Raw genomic sequence first — 18266 nt, forward strand, 5'->3', positions numbered from 1 at the left:
CTCTGCCACACAGTCTAGTAGTAGGAAATCCTTCCTATCCTGGCAAAATATTTCTGTTACTTGCTCAAAAAATGATGTTTCTAATTAGTTGGTCTCTTCATTTGTAAGATGTCACTAGGAGCCAGGGCACTGTCATGTTCTCCAATATTTAGCTTTACTTCTTCTATCTACGGATGTAGGTTTAATGATAAACCAGTATCATTTCCATGTTTCATTGCTTCGATGGTTTCTGACTAAGTAGTGAGCTCCTCTGTATGCACTGTATTCCCTCTGATCCAAATTTAGGCTGTTTTTAAGCCTTCTGAACTTTTCTCTAAGTGTACTAGGTTTTAGAACTTCTATGCATCTTTTACCCTTTTCTTCTTTCCTTGCCCCTGCTTAATAAATGCTACCACATTAATAAATGATCGAGTTATCTTTCTCAATACATAATAAATGAAGGGCGCTAAGATCATTTGATCTACTTGACTACTTCCTTAATCCTTGTACACAAGTCCAAAACGACTTACATTTCGAATCAGAGGGAATAGTCATAGGATTAATGGCCCACTGTGCAAAGGAAAGTATATTCAGAATCAGAGTACATTTATTTTTTTTCTATCTATATGCTTAAACTTATTCTGCACAAATCATTTTTATTGAATATTTGTTTTTTAATTGTTGAACTTAAGTTCTATGTATGTTTATATTTGTTTTTCTACTGTTGTAGTCACTGGCTGAGAAAGGTGGTTCTGTGTTAGAGAAGATTGTAGCACATCCAAACTTCTTCATCCTTGCAACAATGAACCCTGGTGGTGACTATGGAAAAAAAGAGCTTTCTCCTGCATTAAGAAATCGATTTACTGAAATTTGGGTTCCTGCTGTTACTGATGTTGATGAACTTAAGAGCATAACTTTTGGGAGGTTCACCAAAACTGATTTCTCTTGCTTTGGAGATTGCATCGTTAACTTCTGGAAGTGGTTCAACCAATTGCACATTGGAAGAACACTCACGATACGGGACCTGCTTTCATGGATTTCATTTATAAATGTGACTGAGCAAGCTCTTGGGCCAGAGCAAGCTTTGATACATGGCCTGTTTCTTATTTTACTTGATGGGCTCTCATTGGGTCTGAATGTTTCTAAAACTGAGGCTACTGAGATAAGGAGTACTTGCCTGTCCTTCCTTCTAGAAGAACTGCAGAAAGTTGAGGGTAAGGCAGTAGATTCATGCTTGAATGATGTAAGCAATTATGGCTGGGGTGACAATATGAAAAAAGAAGATATAGATCATGGTTGTTTGGAAGGACATTTTGGCATTCCACCATTCTATATTCCTGAAGGTGACAATATGAAAAAAGAAGATATAGATCATGCTTGTAAGCAACAGGGCTTTGAAATAATGGCGCCCACGACCAGAAAGAATGTCTTGCGAGTTTTGCGTGGTATGCAACTACCTAAACCTCTTCTTCTGGAAGGTAGTCCTGGAGTTGGAAAAACAAGTTTAATTGTAGCGTTAGCTGGATTTTCTGGTCATGATGTTGTACGGATAAATCTATCTGAACAGACAGACATGATGGATCTTCTAGGTTCAGACCTGCCAGCTCAAGGAGGAAATGGAATGGAATTTTCCTGGTCTGATGGTATTCTTCTTCAGGCTTTAAAGAAAGGAAGCTGGGTTCTTTTGGATGAGCTCAATCTTGCTCCACAATCTGTCTTAGAGGGTCTGAATGCCATTCTGGACCACCGTGCTGAGGTCTTCATACCTGAGCTTGGTCAAACTTACAAATGCTCATCATCCTTTCGTGTCTTTGCATGCCAAAATCCTTCATCGCAAGGTGGTGGGCGGAAAGGTCTTCCCAAGTCCTTTCTGAACCGCTTCACCAAAGTTTATGTTGATGAGCTATCAGAGCAAGATTATCTAGAAATTTGTAAATCACGATTTCATCCATTGATTTCTGAAAGTTTCATCCGAAATCTTATTCACTTTAACAACAGGCTGTATATGGATACCATGGTATATAGGAAGTATGGTCAACAAGGTTCTCCCTGGGAATTTAATCTACGTGATATTATCAGGTCTTGTGAGATGATAGCAGGTTCCCAAGATTCTATGAAGGATGACTGTTTTTTAAATACTGTCTATCTTCAAAGAATGCGTACTTCGGTTGATCGCCATGAAGTTCTTAAGCTTTATGAGGAGGTCTTTAAGAAAAAGACAAGCATTCACCAACCAAAAATGCTCTATGTTAATCCACATTGCTTGGTTGTTGGAAGTGCCTCTATCGAAAGAAATCACATCCAATCATATAAAGTGCAAAACAATCAACTCAACATATTTCCAGGTGTCCTTAATAGTCTTGAAGCAGCCATGCACTGCATCCAGCAAGGTTGGTTGTGCATTCTTATTGGACAAAATTCAGCTGGTAAAACATCATTAATCCGCTTGCTGGCTCAGCTTTCGGGAAATACGTTGAACGAGGTGAATCTGTCGTCGGCAACTGATGTGTCAGAATTGTTGGGATGCTTTGAGCAGTATAACTTCTTTAGGCACTACAAAGCAGTTTTATCAGAAGTTGAGCATTACGTTGATGTGTATTTCGGACTGAGTATTGATATGAACCGGAAGAACTTTGTTGCAGAAGGAAGGGGTTTGTTTACAAAATGGTTTGAATTTGTGGCTGAAAAAGGGCACTCGTCAATTAGGACTTCGAAATTCATTGAAATGGGTGCGAATGCATCTTTGCCTTCATTAAGCTTGCTTGCTGAAATAGTTGAGCAGATAAAGTGTGATCTGGAAAAGTTTGACTTCCCACCATTGACAAAAGATGATCTTGGTAAAACACTGAAATCCATCAACAACTTGCAGCAGAATGGAGCTGCACACCAACCAGTTAAATTCGAATGGGTTGCGGGAGATTTGATCAGGGCCATTGAACGCGGTGAATGGATTGTTTTGGATAATGCGAATTTCTGTAACCCTACTGTATGCTCTCTGCTTCTCATGTACTTTTCCTTTCTGTCCTGTTGCTTGCTTTTGCTAATTTTACCTTTTCCTTTTGTGAATTCATTTAGGTACTTGATAGGATAAACTCCTTGGTTGAGCAAGAAAGGTCTATCGTAGTCAATGAGTGTGGTCTTGTTGATGGCAGTCCTGTAGTTATCAAAGCCCACCGTAAGTTCAAAATGTTTTTGACTGTAAATTCAAACTATGGCGAAGTTTCAAGAGCTATGCGAAACAGAGGAGTGGAGATCTTTCTGATGGACCAAAGTTGGAATCTGGAAGGATGCAGCAATGTGCCTGGGGATGGTGAATGGAAGGATGTGATAAGATTTTTAATCTCTTGTGGAATACCAAGAATGGAACTGGTCTCGTCAATGTGTGAAGCACACATGCATGCAAAAGCTGAAGGTTCACGTGTTGGTATAAACATTACCCTTCTTGAAATCACACGCTGGGTTCAATTGTTCCAACAACTGATTATTAAAGGAAATCAGTTCCTTTGGAGCCTGCATTTGAGCTGGGAACACACATATCTACCATGTTTGGGTGAAGTTAATGGATCTAGAATTGTGGAGGAAGGAAAGATTAAATTTTTGAGTAATTTTGATGGATCTGAAATTCTGGCAAGAAACTTTAGGTTTTTGACTGTTTTTGATGGTTATTCAACTGGTTTGCATTCTGGATTATCTTTGTCCTTGCCGGGTGGTTGGCCAATTGAGCAAAAACTAAGGGATTTCATTTGGTATTCAAAAGAAACTTGCGTCATGAGGAATTGCATGTTTCTACAGTCATTGGGTGCCCAATATGCTGCTTATCAGATAAGCAGTTTGAAAGATAATTCATCGTTGTTGGGTGATATTAGTATCGTCCACCAATCTATTCTTCCTGCTACAAGCTTACGCGAATTACAGTTTCCTACAGTTACTGGTCAGAGTGTCAAAAATCGTGTAACTGGGGCATTCAATTCATACTTAGCTGATCAGATGCTTTTCTTTGCTGCAAACTGGTTAATGGAGCAATGTACTGAAAACGATCTTGAACTGTATCGCATATGGTTTAAATGGTATAACTGTCTGGTCCAGCCTTATTGCAACTTTTTTGAGAGCTATGAGTATATTCTGAAGCAAGAAAGTGAGCATCCTATTTGGCATAGTATCCTTGAATATTACAGGAAAATAGTTGCCGATCACAATATTGATATTGTTACTCAGCATATTCCATTACTTTCGAAGAAGTTGCTTGATATGGCTGGTTGTGATAGCCTGAAAGCATGCCAGAACCGGTTGCGTCGTGCTTTTAAGGCTTTGGGCTTGTTGCGGCTTACGCTGCAGCAATGGCAAATTGAGACAAAATGTCCTGATCTTTCTGTTCTGAAATGTACTTTGCTGCCAGCATTGAAGTCCCTCAGATGCTTAGAGGGCGAGGTACTTAAAAAGATTGCAAAATCTTGGAAGTGCCAGCACATATACTCTCGTCTTCTTGATTACCACAGATCAATATGGAAAATGATGATTGCATCTCAGTTCGAGGGGCTACCTATTGTTTGGAATCTTTTGAGGAAAGAAATACTGAAGTTGCAGGAAAAGTTTCCAGTTGAAGTTGGCGTCTTTTTGGTAAGTTAACATCTGACCATTTCTTTTCTTCTGTTCGTGATTATACAAAGTAACAGCAAAATGACATCTTGTTCAGATGGAAAGTGTGAATCTCAACAATCTACATGATCTGAATTTTGAATATGGAAAACCAACTTTGTGGGTTTATGGTGGTCATCCTCATCTGCCACCATCTAGTGAGATATTTGACAAAATACAAGAACTTTTGTCCTTCACAGCAGATGTGTGGCCAAGGAAGAATCTTTCGAATATAGAGCTTGATGGTATTTTCTTTGAGCATGTGTTTCGATTGCTCAATTAATAGCCATGCCTAACACACCATCTATAATATAATTGCTATCTATTGCTTGCAGATAGAAAACAGCTGACTGATGCTATGCTGTCAGCCAATCAGGATCTTAGACTCCTTGCAATGGAAGGTAGCCACATGCAATTTTCTTTTTTTGTTCTGCTTTTTCTTTGCCTGTGGGGTTTATCTTGAAACATAAATAGCAATTTTGTCTTTAGTGCCTCTAGAATTTCATTTAATTGTGCCATGTTAGGTGTGCTTACCTCATCATTCCTTTGTTGTTAACTGTCTTTATGAATGCCTCTAGAATTTCATTTAATTGTGCCATGTTAGGTGTGCTTACCTCATCATTCCTTTGTTGTTAACTGTCTTTACGAATGTCTTGTAGACTCTGATTCCTTTTCTCTTTGTGTCAAGGTGTCTCTATGGCTTGTATTGCTACAATGAAAACCGAGGAAGATGTTTTAACTGTTGGCCCCCAATTGGATGAAGTTCACAAGGTTATTCTTGTACCCATGTAATGTTTCTGACATTATTTTGTCTAACATCCTTACAATTTCGTTGTATTTTGTTCATGTAGAGGCTTGTAGGAAAGGTTAACTCTGTAAGGGGTAATCTTGGATTGTTGTCCAAGACATCAGTGCCTGAATTTAAGTTCTGTTGCTCAGTGTCCTCTGAGATTCTATGTAACACTTATGGTTTCAATGGCTGGCTAGCAAGTCTTCCTTTGCTCAACTTGAAGAGCTTAAACTTGGATACCCTTTTACTTCAACAGCTATGCAAGTGCACACAAAGAGATTCTTCTGAAACTCACGAGGTCTATTTGTTAATATTTTCTTTGTTTCTGAACTTCGTTTATTATTTGTTTCCAGAATTTTCTGCAAGACCTGATAATTTTGAGTGCTAAACTGAGAAAGACTAGTTTGGGACGAGCTGCTAAACCAAGAAAGAGAATTGGGATAGATTATTTCTAGAATTAGAGTTCGACCTGCCTGCCCGCCTGCGTTAAACAAGTAGTGTGCTCGCTCCAAGTAGATAACTTGAGGAAGTGTTGGCCCTTCAGAGTTAGAAAATTTCTATCATTATGTTACTACTATATATAATGACTGGAAAACAAAGATGTGGCATGCATATTTTCATGTACTCTTTTTGAAAATGGTTATTTTGTCTAGCACTGGAGTAAACAAGGTCGTGTAAACTAGCTAGAGTTAAGTGAACAGGTTATTCATCATGGTAAGTATTGGTAATATACTGAATAAGAGAGAATATATAGTGCAGATACTGATCAATGAGAAACATTTGAGATCAAAAGAGAAAACTCATTCGATCTACATGCATGCATTTTTATTCTGAATCATGATCGCTGAAGAAAACTATAGGTTCTATATTCCCAAAATGATTGAAAATTTCTGTTACCGGACAGGTTCTTGTGAATTCTGAGTATCTGCTGAAGTATTCTATGGATTATTCACTGGGTTCATCTTCAAGATCTCCTCTGGACTATATTCAACATCAGATAATTTGGTGGATTTGTCATGACTGGGCCAAAGTTGATAACGGTAAAAAGACCTCTGTATTTTCTGACAATGCTTGTTCCATTACAACTTGATACGAGACATGTGAATGTTTTGCAGCGCATTTAAAAGTTGCTAGTTGTATTCTTGAAATGTGGTACAACTATCACTCTTCCTTGTGGACTTATTGTTCTGGAAGCCCAAAGGTCTCTCTTGAATACCCTCACATTTTATAGTTATATACACTAAGACAACCATGATACTTTCCTTATATGATGTGCTTCATTTTCAGAGTCTATTCTCAGTCGCACATGATGATTCCTGTGACCTGGCACACCTGACAAAAATGGACGCCATCAATACTATTATGTATGCCCAGATGTTTATTTCTTATGGAGTGTTCCTTTTTATGGCTACTGCATGGAGCATGCTCTACTGCTCATTTAGTGTCTATTGCTGGAAACTGAGTGACCTGATGATGTTTAAGCCTTTTGGTTAAGACAATCCCAGAAACTTATGTTCTTGTCTCTCTGCAGCCAGCCGGATTTACGTGTGGTGGATTATCTGAAGAATTGTGTAATGCTCAAAGTTGCATCTAGAAACCTGTGGGAAGGTGTTTCGTGTTTGGGAAACTTCATTTCTAGTCTGCACTTTGCTGCTGATTCCCTATTTAAGCAGGTATGAGTTAATTTATCTATATTTTGTGTTGAAGCTCCCTATTGAATTGTCTATTCTGAAATCTTGCAGATTATATTTGTCCATAAGAAGTATTTCAAGGAAGAGGACTACAACCAGTTAGATTCTGTACTCTTCCAACAATCCAGACGTTTTATAGAGGTTTGTGCATCATCCTCTGATGTTATTGGGTTAATATATCTATATTTTGATGTACATGTCAAAGGGTTAATATGTATATTTTCTTAAATGCTACTTGTATGTCCGTGAAATATAGAATCACTATCAACAACTCTGTATATAGATGATTTTCAAGTTTATTAAGTTTTCTGATATTTGTATTTCTGTTTTCAGAGGAAATACTTTCTACTACCAAGTAATCTATTGAATGCTTACTAGTGTAGTTAATAAGCCCTGCTTCCTAAGCATTTCTTAGATAACTGAGCTAGTTAAATTTCTGTCATTAAAGGCCTTGGGTAGCCCAAGAGTTGTGCGGGTACCCAGGCAGCTATTCTGTCTAGTTAAAGCTCTAGTGAGCTGTTTGTAATCAATGCAATATCTGTCTTTCTCTATATATATGAAGGAGACGCCTGGGGTCAGTTGCCTAAAGGCTAATCAAAATCTGTGTTACCTCTAACATTTGGTACCAGAGCTAGGTTAGACACCAGAAAGCCACGAGGCCAACTCCTCACCTCCTCCACCCATGTCGACCTCTGCTGAGCGTGTTGCCAGGCTCAAGGCCGCGCGTTTGAAGGCTGCAGAAGAAGCAGCAGCGCTGGCAGTCCAGGCAGCACAGCAGGCGGCGGCTGCTGCAGAGGCGGCAGCAAGGACGGCGCAGGAGCTGCGGGCCGAAATTGCTGCTGAGAAGGGAGAAGAAGAGGAGGAAGAGGAGGAAGAGGAAGAGGACTTGAGGAGCCAGAGGACTCCATCGCGGGACAGGCGCCGTTCGCAGTCACCACTGCGTAACAGAAGGCGTCGTGGCGGCGGCCGCTATGAATCACCGCAAGGCAGGGTGGTTTACCGCGACTCCGGCAGCGGCACATCATGGCCAATGCTGGACAAGACAAATTACTATGAGTGGAGCCAGACGATGAAGCTCAGAATGCAGGCGCGCGATCTCTGGGAAGCTGTCGAAGGAGGCCCAGTGCAGTACCGCGACGACAGGCGAGCCTTGGAGGTGATTGTCGCGTCTGTGCCCAAGGAGTTGGGGCTCCCGCTCCTTGACAAGGCGACAGCAAAGGAGGCATGGGATGCCATCGCTGCGACTCGAATCGGTGTGGACAGGGTCCGCCGAGCGACGTTGCAGCGGCTGCGTCGGGAGTGGGAGAACATGGATGTCAAGCCTGGCGAGCCGGTGGAGGATTTTGCCCTGCGGCTGTCAACTCTGCACCAGCAGCTTGTTCTTCATGGTGACAGGGACATCAACGAGAAGCGTGTTGTGGAGAAGTTTCTGCGCACGGTGCCTGCCAAGTACGCGCAGATTGTCGTCGCCATCGAGCAGTTCCTCGATTTCGAGGCGCTCTCGCTTGAGGAGGTGACAGGAAGGCTCAAGGCGGTGGATGAACGTGAAGCGCAAGCTGTGACAGAGCCGGTGTCCATCAACGGCAAGCTGCTGTACACCGAGGAGCAGTGGCGTGCGCGTTTGAAGAAGGAGAAGCAAGGCGCAGAAGAAGCTGGCGGTTCTGGTTTCAAGAACCAGCATGGCGGTGGCGGCGGACGCGGCCGTGGTGGTGGACGCGGACGAGGCAGAGGTGCTGGCCGTGGTGGCGGACGTGGAGAAGGTAAAGGCGCTGGCCGTGTTGGCCCCAACACCTGCCTCAACTGCAACCAGGAAGGCCACTGGGCACGTGAGTGTCCCCAGCCGCGCCGTGAAGATGCAGAGCGCGGCGGTGGAGGGGGAAACCGTGCTGGCCGCGGTGGTGGCAACCGTGGTGGAGGTCGTGGCGGCGGAAATCAGGCTGGGCAGCGTGGTGGGAACCAAGGAAGGCATGAGGCGCGCGCCCAGTACGCTGAGTGCGATGAAGATGGTGCTCTGTTTCTGGCACATGGCTTCATCAGCCTGGAACAGAGCACGCTGGTGCACAGCTACACGGCGCAGCACGTCGAGCTCTCTGAGCCACGCGCTCGTGCCTACCTCGGCGTGGACGAAGAAGAGGTGGACAGCGGCTGGTACCTGGACTCCGGCGCGACGCATCACATGACCGGGCGCCAAGAGCTCTTTGCTGATCTGAACACTGGCGTTCGAGGAACGGTCCGGTTCGGGGATGCGTCGAAGGTTGAGATCAAGGGCGTCGGGTCTATTGTTTTCCAAGCCAAGACCGGTGAGCAGAGGGTTCTTCATGGCGTCTATTTCATTCCGGCGCTGAAGAACTCTATCATAAGTCTGGGACAGCTTGATGAAGGAGGGTCCAAGGTTGAGATTGATGATGGCGTGCTTCGCATTTGGGACAAGAGTCGCCGTCTGCTCGCCAAGGTACGCAGAGGGAAGAATAGGTTGTATATTCTGCATCTTGAGGCTGCACAACCTGTCTGTCTCGCGGCACGCAAGGATGAAGAGGCGTGGCAGTGGCATGAGCGTTTCGGCCATCTGCACTTCGATGCACTCCGGCGACTCAGCAAGGAGGAGATGGCGCGCGGAATGCCGGTGGTCGACCATGTTGAGCAGGTGTGTGACACCTGCGTTACCACCAAGCAGAGGCGGCGTTCCTTTCCGGCTGCAGCAGCATACCGTGCCCAGAATCAGCTTGAGCTGGTGCACGGTGACTTGTGCGGTCCGGTCACGCCAGCGACACCGGCGGGCAACCGCTATATCTTGCTGCTTGTCGATGACGCCACCCGCTTTATGTGGGCTGTGCTGCTGCCATCCAAGGACGCAGCAACAGAAGCAATCAAGAAGGTTAAGGTGGCAGCAGAGGTGGAAAGCGGGCGCAAGTTGAAGGTCCTGCGCACCGACAATGGCGGTGAATTCACCGTCGCAGAGTTTACTGCATACTGCGCTGATGAAGGTATTAAACGGCATTTCAGTGCCCCTTATTCACCGCAACAGAACGGTGTTGTTGAGCGCAGGAACCAAACAGTGGTGGCCATGGCACGAGCTCTGCTCAAGCAACGCCAGATGCCCTCTCGGTTTTGGGGGGAGGCTGTGATGACGGCTGTACACATCCTGAATCGATCCCCGACGAAGGCGCTGAAGAATGTCACTCCTTATGAAGCGTGGCATGGTCGGGCACCAACAGTCGGCCACCTCAAGGTCTTTGGCTGTGTGGCTTATACCCGGCGGCTTACTCAGCTTCGCAAGCTCGATGACCGCGGAGAGGCTGGCGTGTTTATCGGGTATGCGGAAGGGGCCAAGGCATACCGTATCTATGATCCAGTGTCCCAGCGCGTGCGTGTCAGCCGTGATGTGGTGTTTGACGAAGGCCGCGGCTGGGACTGGGCATCACCAGCAGCAGGCACACCAGAAGCAGCGGGCAGCGAGTTTTCTGTTGAATTCCCATGGGCGGAGGAACTCCCTGAAGCAGGAAGTTCAGCGTCGCCTTTACTATCTCCTCCGCCACATCCTGCATCGCCTGGTTTCTCTCCGGTGGATGCAGGAGAGCCTGCAGCAGAAGCAGAGGAGCCCGCAGCGGAGGCAGAGGTGCCTGCGTCACCCAGAACACCTACACCAGTTCCAGCAAGTCCTCAGGTTGAGCATGTGACCCCCTTGGAAGATGATGAAGAAAGGGTGGATGCCTACCATGACGATGAAGAACTCCGCTATCGGAAGATTCATGACATTATTGGTAATCAGCCAACCCCTCCGCCAGCGCAGCGGCTGTTTGCAGAACTGAATCTCACCCATTCTGGTGAGCCTACAAGCTATGAAGAAGCCAAAGATGATCCAGATTGGCAAGCAGCGATGAAGGAGGAGCTGAGATCAGTAGAGCGGAATGGGACTTGGGAACTTGTTTCTCCCCGTCCTGGTCACCGTCCCATTTCACTAAAATGGGTGTTTAAGCTGAAGAAAGATGAACATGGAGCTGTAATTAGGCACAAGGCAAGACTTGTGGCCCGTGGTTTTGTGCAGCAGGAAGGAGTTGACTATGAAGATGCTTTTGCACCGGTTGCAAGGATGGAATCAGTGCGTGTTTTGCTTGCCTTAGCAGCACAAGAGGGATGGGCAGTACATCACATGGATGTGAAGTCTGCATTTTTGAATGGAGAACTCCAGGAGGAGGTTTATGTTACACAGCCTCCAGGTTTTGCTGTAACAGGAGAAGAGAAGAAAGTGTACAGACTGCACAAGGCTCTGTATGGCCTGAGACAGGCTCCTCGGGCATGGAATGCCAAGCTTGACTTGACTCTCAAGCAGATGGGTTTTGAGCAGAATGTGTATGAAGCTGCTATGTACAGAAAGGGATCAGGTGACTCCTTACTGGTAATTGGAGTCTATGTTGATGATTTGATCATCACAGGAGCCAATCAGCAGAAGATTGAAGCTTTCAAGGCAAAGATGAAGCAAACCTTTGAAATGAGTGATTTGGGTCTTCTGTCCTTCTATCTGGGAGTTGAGGTGAGACAATCAGAAGGGAACATCACTCTGAAGCAAACCCATTATGCTAAGAAGATACTTGAGCTTGGTGGTATGGCAGGTTGTAATCCAGCCACCACACCCATGGAAGAAAGGCTGAAATTGAGCAAGGAAAGCACAGCAAAAGAAGTAAATCCAACTCAGTACAGAAGACTGGTTGGCAGTTTGAGATACCTAGTGCAGACCAGACCAGATTTGGCTTTTGCTGTAGGGTATGTTAGCAGATTTCTGGAGAAGCCAACAACTGAACATCTTCAGGCTGTGAAGAGGATCTTGAGATACCTGGCTGGTACTCTAGATCATGGGCTTTGCTACACCAGATCAACAGGCAAAGCAAGGTTTGTGGGTTACAGTGATTCAGATTTGGCTGGAGATGTTGATTCAAGCAAAAGCACAACTGGATGTTTGTTCTTCCTTGGAACCAGCCTGGTCAGCTGGCAGTCTGTCAAACAGAGAGTTGTTGCTCTGTCTAGCTGTGAGGCTGAATATGTGGCGATGACAACTGCTGCAACCCAAGCTTTGTGGTTGTCAAGACTGTTTGCAGATTTGTTGGGAAGAAAAGTTGAAGTGGTGGAACTCAGAGTAGACAATAAGTCTGCTCTGGCTTTGGCAAAGAATCCTGTTTTCCATGACAGGAGCAAGCATATTAGAATCAAGCATCATTTCATCAGAGATTGTGTGGAGGATGGTAGCATCAAGACAGAGTTCATTCCCACTGCAGATCAGCTCGCTGATATACTGACTAAAGCTTTGGGCAAAACCAAGCTGGAAGAGATGAGGAGCAGGATTGGGATCAAGGAGATCAAGATTAATTGAAGCAGGCCTTAGGGGGAGAAATGTAGTTAATAAGCCCTGCTTCCTAAGCATTTCTTAGATAACTGAGCTAGTTAAATTTCTGTCATTAAAGGCCTTGGGTAGCCCAAGAGTTGTGCGGGTACCCAGGCAGCTATTCTGTCTAGTTAAAGCTCTAGTGAGCTGTTTGTAATCAATGCAATATCTGTCTTTCTCTATATATATGAAGGAGACGCCTGGGGTCAGTTGCCTAAAGGCTAATCAAAATCTGTGTTACCTCTAACAACTAGTAGAAGTGTTAATTCAACATACTCAGTATTGGTTAACCATGTAAATGAACTGAGAGTATGTGAGCTAAAACTGAGGTAATTAGTCATGTAAATTAATACTTGGCATGTGCTGAGTGTATGGGAGCTAAAACAGAAGTAATTTGCAACAAAAGGGTCAAACCACACTGCCACGGATGTACTGTGTAGCCTCGGTTACCTCGTTCTGGTATCAAATTAAGAGTTCTCTACTTGATCGATACATGTCTATGATCGATACATTCCATTCTAAATGCATTGTTTAGATGTACAATGAAAAATGTGGTATTCCCTTTTTCTTTTGTAATTTCTTGTTAGTTTGTGTGCAATTTTTGCTGACAAGTAAAGTAAATCTCTGTAGATAGCACTAACTCTTTCATGTTATAATTTATTTGGTTCAGCTACCTTTGCTGATGCTTCACATTTTCTTGACCCACTCTTCTCCAATGCAGAAAGAAGACCTGGACACCATTTGTGCTCTGTTATCATCCTCAACCCATGGAGTATTGGCTTCACTCTCAAAGTCAGATAAACTCGTAGAATCCTTGCTTATGGACTTGTACTCATCCTACTCCCGTGGTATTCCTTTTTATCTTACTCCACAGGATTGGTTTGTCATTTCATGTCGCTAAAGTTCTGTAATTTATGATTATATTTTTGTTATCATCCTACACTCCTGGTAATTCTTTTTTACTTCTATTCCACAAAGGATTGATTTGTCGTTTAAAGTACCAAAAAAATATTGCCTTTTTGGTCAAATATATGGTTATGTTAAATGATTCAGTCATGCACTACTCTGCTGATTTGATATTACTGGATTTAGATGTAAGAACCACCTATTACAAGTCTTCTGTACTTGTTTCCCCTCACCATGCAGAAGGTTCTGGTTTATGCTATTTTTGTTGCTTACATTTTCTGTTGTCTCTGATAGTTTCATCATTTCGTGCAGACTCTCTATTGCATACTGGAGCTGCTTGGGTGCGTATTGGAGAGTTACGCTTCCGGTTATTGTTGAGCTCATACAGTCCAGATCCTACATTTAAATCTACATATAAGCATTCAAATATTTTGGAAAAAATTGCACTGGTGAAGCTTGAGGAAAAGGTAAAACATCTCTTGTTACCTTTGTGCATGGCTTGAAATCCTTATTCCGAATTGTCAGTTCCATATACATAATGAGATGCAAGGAAGAATATTTTTGTTGAATACGCATGCATTACTTAGATGCACCGCGGCTTGTATCATCAATTGAGCTATGTTTTTTCGATTATCAGTTGAGCTATATGTGGCATGTATCATCAAATTGATTTTCATCTTTTTACGAAAGAAAGCCAACTCTTCCGAGGAAAAGGGAAAAGACTGGCAAATTTATGTCTGCTGGATGTTACAGGTTCGCCATGATTGTGAGGAATTAGCTGGTTCTAGCTCCCCTGAAGATAGCCATGACAACACGTTATTGCAATCACTGGAAATTGATGAGAAAGACACCCGAGCAAAGGTCCTATTACAATTATACATCATCCATTTCCCATTGGTTCCTGTTCATTTGTGCATTCTGATATTTAAAATATCCAGTCAATTAAATATGACGTTCTAGACAGGGTAAAAACTGTTTGTTTTCTGCTAGGTTCCTTTGTCACAAAATGGCAAATTTATTTGACCGGAGGTAGCGGATATTAATTCTTTGCATGTTGTGAGTTTCTGGTATTTTTGTTGTTTATTTGGTGAAAGCAATGGAATTGGACGGGAAAACAATAGATTGATCTTGGGGCTGTAGAGTACAGGTGCATATAGAAAAACTCAACATGCAGGGAGTAAGACAGCCCCGTGAGTATTGCATTAAGGAGAAGACCTCACGCAGGTCGAGAAAACCCCTGAACCCCTGCCCCACCTATACACACCGGCACCGTAGCCCATGTGAGAATAACCATGACCGGGGATGGACAAGGGGATTTTTTTACCCAGAGCCTGAAAATTCGCTCCCACGGGGAATTAACTCAGCTAGAGACTGTTTCACACAGGATGATCTAGGGTTGGTTTATGCAAGTATGAGCACTGTAAGATATCCTTGCCTACTAGTATTATATGACTAACAATCAATTTATAGAAAACCATAACGGGCTACTGTATACCGGAGGCACCCAAGGGCCTAGCTGACTATCTGTTCAACACAAGGAGAACACCATTGTTTGCTGAGCCCATGACAGCATGCCCACCATGGGGAGGCGCCGACCAGTGGCCCTTGGCGCTGGCCACAAGGGCCTGCGGCTGGTGCATGAATGCTGGCTGGGGCCACTTGAAGAGCAGGGGGGCAGGCAAGGAAGGGTGCCAGAGGCGAACGGTTCTCAGGCCACATGTGGATGGACTTGGTCCATGGGTAGGCAGGCTGGCCAGACCCTGGGCCAACTGCTGCAGCCTGCTTGCTTGCCCTTGCCTCTTCGCTTCCCATGTTTGTCGCCACAGTCAGAGTTCCTGGAGATGTTGCTGCCAGTGGTCGATCCCCCGTGCCACTGCTGGACGGCTGCTGTGCTATATCCCACGGGGTTCTGGATTTGGTGTTGCGCGGCAAGCGGGCATTGTCGCCAGCGCCAGTGCTGGTGAAAGCAAGAAGGCGTGGTTGATCAATGTGCCAGTGCCACTGTAAGTTCCTTGAGAAGCAGATCAGCACAGGCCTCCGGAAGCGTTAATGCTGCAGATCAAATGCAATGCAAGCAACCATTCAGACCCTAAGATTTATTTTTGTGTGACGCTACTTATCTGCATCTCTGAACAGTTTCGGTTGTATTAGGTTCTGTGCTTGGTCAGGATAGTTTTGGTGATGGCGATAGTTACACTTGTTATATTTGTATGTCTAGTTAATTGGAGGTTATCTTAAGAGAATGTGCCGAACCATATGATTGATCATCAGCCAATATTCGATTAATGCAGTCTCTTTGTGCTTGTAATGGAATGGAGAACTGGTGGGCTTAACCTTGTGTGCATTTTTTGCAGGTCGTATTTCGTCCTCGACAATCTAAGCACAAGAGTCTCATTGCTGCATGCGTTGAGTTTGAGGACCGCCTGTCTGAGTGCAAGGACTTGTTAGCTAACTTAAATTGCGAAGGACTTGGGCAACTAGAGGTTGACAGAGTCTGCAATTGGCAGGTGTGATTTTTTGGTACTGATTTTCTGTGTCTTCTTGCTGAGAGCCTATTGGCCTATTTATTCTTCTTTTACTGCTGGTAACTGCAGCTATATTGATTAGCTTTGCAATCATCTTGTGGCAGATAACATCCATGAACTTTATCAAGAGGCTGACAGAAGATTATAGGGAATATGTTGATTTGATCCAGCCAATTCAAGTTGCTGTATATGAAATGAAACTTGGCTTAGCAATTGCTCTGTCTGGTTCTCTTCAGAGGGAGTATTTGAAGAAGATTAAAGAAGAGGATATTAATAGAGTTCTTGTATGTGTCTAGTTTTGCAGCTATATTTTCTTCCATTAGTTACCATCATCAATTTCTAGATATATGCTTATTTGACTGTGGACTCTGGTATAGGTTTATAGGTATAGGTAATAGTAGGTTGAATTTGATAAATTGTCATAGTTATGTATTAATTCGATGCTATCCGTTTTACTTCATTTGTTCGTAAATTTTGCAAGGAAGCAATATAATGCCCTTGGCTAGTGACGAGCTCTCATTGACTTTATGATGCTAATATTTCTTTTGTTGCCATTTCCTTTATGTAGGGAGCAATTTATGCTTTTATGCAGTTTCCCTCTGGATCTTTTACCAAAAGGGTTGTAACTGACACAACTGATGATCTTACAAATTATACAATTACTAATCAACTAGGAACCCTATACGGTGGTTCTGGAGCTTTAGATATGTTGAAGAAGCTTGCTGCTGTGTCAAGTCAGTTGAATGTTGGTAAAGTGACTGACAAAGTGGTTAGTGCATCTATTTCTAGTTGCTTATTCAATGTCATTAGCTTCTTTAATTATAATTATATATATGGATTTATTTCTCTGGAGCTGGCTTTCAGCAATGTTTTGTGTACTAATTGCAGAAGTCCCAGTCTGAAATGCTTGTTTCAGTACATCATATTTCTTTAGTAAGAACAGCTGATTGTGTCAGTTCTTCCCTTGTCATGGATAAGTCATCTTATGTGGTATGCATTTTCATATCCATGTCATACGCTTTATACTCATAAGATAAACCAAGTGATATCTCTTACCAGTTTCTCTTTCCAGTCATTGAAGGATACCTTTGATCATTTTACAAGCATGTGGTTCAACATGAAACATCGTTTGAAGGCTAAAGAAAGCGATGATTCTCAGTACTATAAGTTCAAATCGCGAATAATCAGTATAGAAGACATCTTTAAAGAAGATGTGCTGTTACTTGGAGATATGGAATCAGAAGGCAGTGTTGTAGATAATGAAGAAAAACTAGAGCATGATTTTTTAAAAATTACGGTATTGCCCCTATGTTAGTTCTTTATGGACGTCTAAATTTCACGTTGCATATTGATGTAACATTCCTATTTATTTCAGGAAAGAATTGATGAGGATAATGGTATTGTTGAAGATACTTGGGATCTGATACCGGAGTCTGCTCTAAAATGTATTGTGACCATACATGACCAATTGTTTGGTTCGCCAGATCTTTTTGAGAAGGTATAATATAATTATATAATGAAATAACTGGAATAATTTATCTGATATACTAGTTGTGCATTCTTTTTTCTGGATGTTCAGATAGTGATCTGATGCATTTTATGCATTGCATTTCTGTTTCTTTTGCATGTAGTAAATAGGGCGAGAATAAATAGTAATAAAGAGTAAAATGCATGGGTGGTCCTTAAACTTGTCTCGTAGTATCACTCTGTTGGGTACCTGAACTTGTCTTAAGGTGTCATCCAGGTCTAGAACTCTCAAAATTTCATTTTTAGGTTATCAAACTTGTCAAGGTTTGTCATCTAGGTCCAAATGAGCTCCAACATTGCTCACATATCGGTCTCTAGCGCTCCATCTACATGCTCTTCCTCTCTCTTCTAGTTCCATCTCCATGCTTTCCCCCTCTCTTCATGTTCCAATCTAGTGTGGTGTCACATCACTGTCGCCAACTCGCCATCCCTACACTTATGCCTTCATCATCCTCCACATCAGAGGTCATGATGTCATCAGTAGTGGTGGCGGCAAGGTCAAAGCTAGTGCTTCTTAAGCGGAATAGGTTCTTGCCCCAGGTCAGTAATAAGTTGTGACTTGGAGTGGATCGGGTCTATTTGGATCTAAATGACACAATATGGCAATTCAGGGGCCTGGATGACACAGAAAGAGAAGTTTGGGGACCTTTTTTTTGTAGAATACGTGGGAGAGCTGTGTTAAATGTATTAAGGAGGAGAGGAGGAGAAACCAAATAAATTACAGCACAGCCACCACGTTCACACAAACACACACTCTTACAAACTCGTTCCAGAAACAAATGTGCCTTTCACATCGAACCATGACCCGACCCAACTGATAGAGGCTGAAGCTGGAC

At 43.3% G+C, this 18266-nt stretch overlaps 1 protein-coding gene across 1 annotated transcript in view; it reads left to right on the forward strand.

Annotated features, from left to right (window-relative positions):
• LOC8077000 (midasin) overlaps positions 1-18266 on the forward strand; it is a 41864-nt gene that overhangs the window by 12658 nt on the left and 10940 nt on the right. The window contains exons 21-40 of the mRNA XM_021447921.1: positions 710-2965; positions 3055-4596; positions 4673-4859; positions 4950-5015; positions 5303-5385; positions 5466-5702; positions 6309-6444; positions 6520-6605; positions 6692-6768; positions 6936-7077; positions 7147-7236; positions 13194-13320; positions 13691-13845; positions 14132-14239; positions 15733-15885; positions 16008-16187; positions 16472-16672; positions 16792-16893; positions 16976-17200; positions 17279-17401. Coding sequence (XP_021303596.1) covers positions 710-2965; positions 3055-4596; positions 4673-4859; positions 4950-5015; positions 5303-5385; positions 5466-5702; positions 6309-6444; positions 6520-6605; positions 6692-6768; positions 6936-7077; positions 7147-7236; positions 13194-13320; positions 13691-13845; positions 14132-14239; positions 15733-15885; positions 16008-16187; positions 16472-16672; positions 16792-16893; positions 16976-17200; positions 17279-17401 — 6276 coding nt within the window. The remainder of the gene's footprint in view (positions 1-709; positions 2966-3054; positions 4597-4672; positions 4860-4949; positions 5016-5302; positions 5386-5465; positions 5703-6308; positions 6445-6519; positions 6606-6691; positions 6769-6935; positions 7078-7146; positions 7237-13193; positions 13321-13690; positions 13846-14131; positions 14240-15732; positions 15886-16007; positions 16188-16471; positions 16673-16791; positions 16894-16975; positions 17201-17278; positions 17402-18266) is intronic.

The sequence above is a fragment of the Sorghum bicolor genome, chromosome 9 (assembly GCF_000003195.3).
Source record: "Sorghum bicolor cultivar BTx623 chromosome 9, Sorghum_bicolor_NCBIv3, whole genome shotgun sequence".
Lineage (NCBI taxonomy): Eukaryota > Viridiplantae > Streptophyta > Magnoliopsida > Poales > Poaceae > Sorghum > Sorghum bicolor.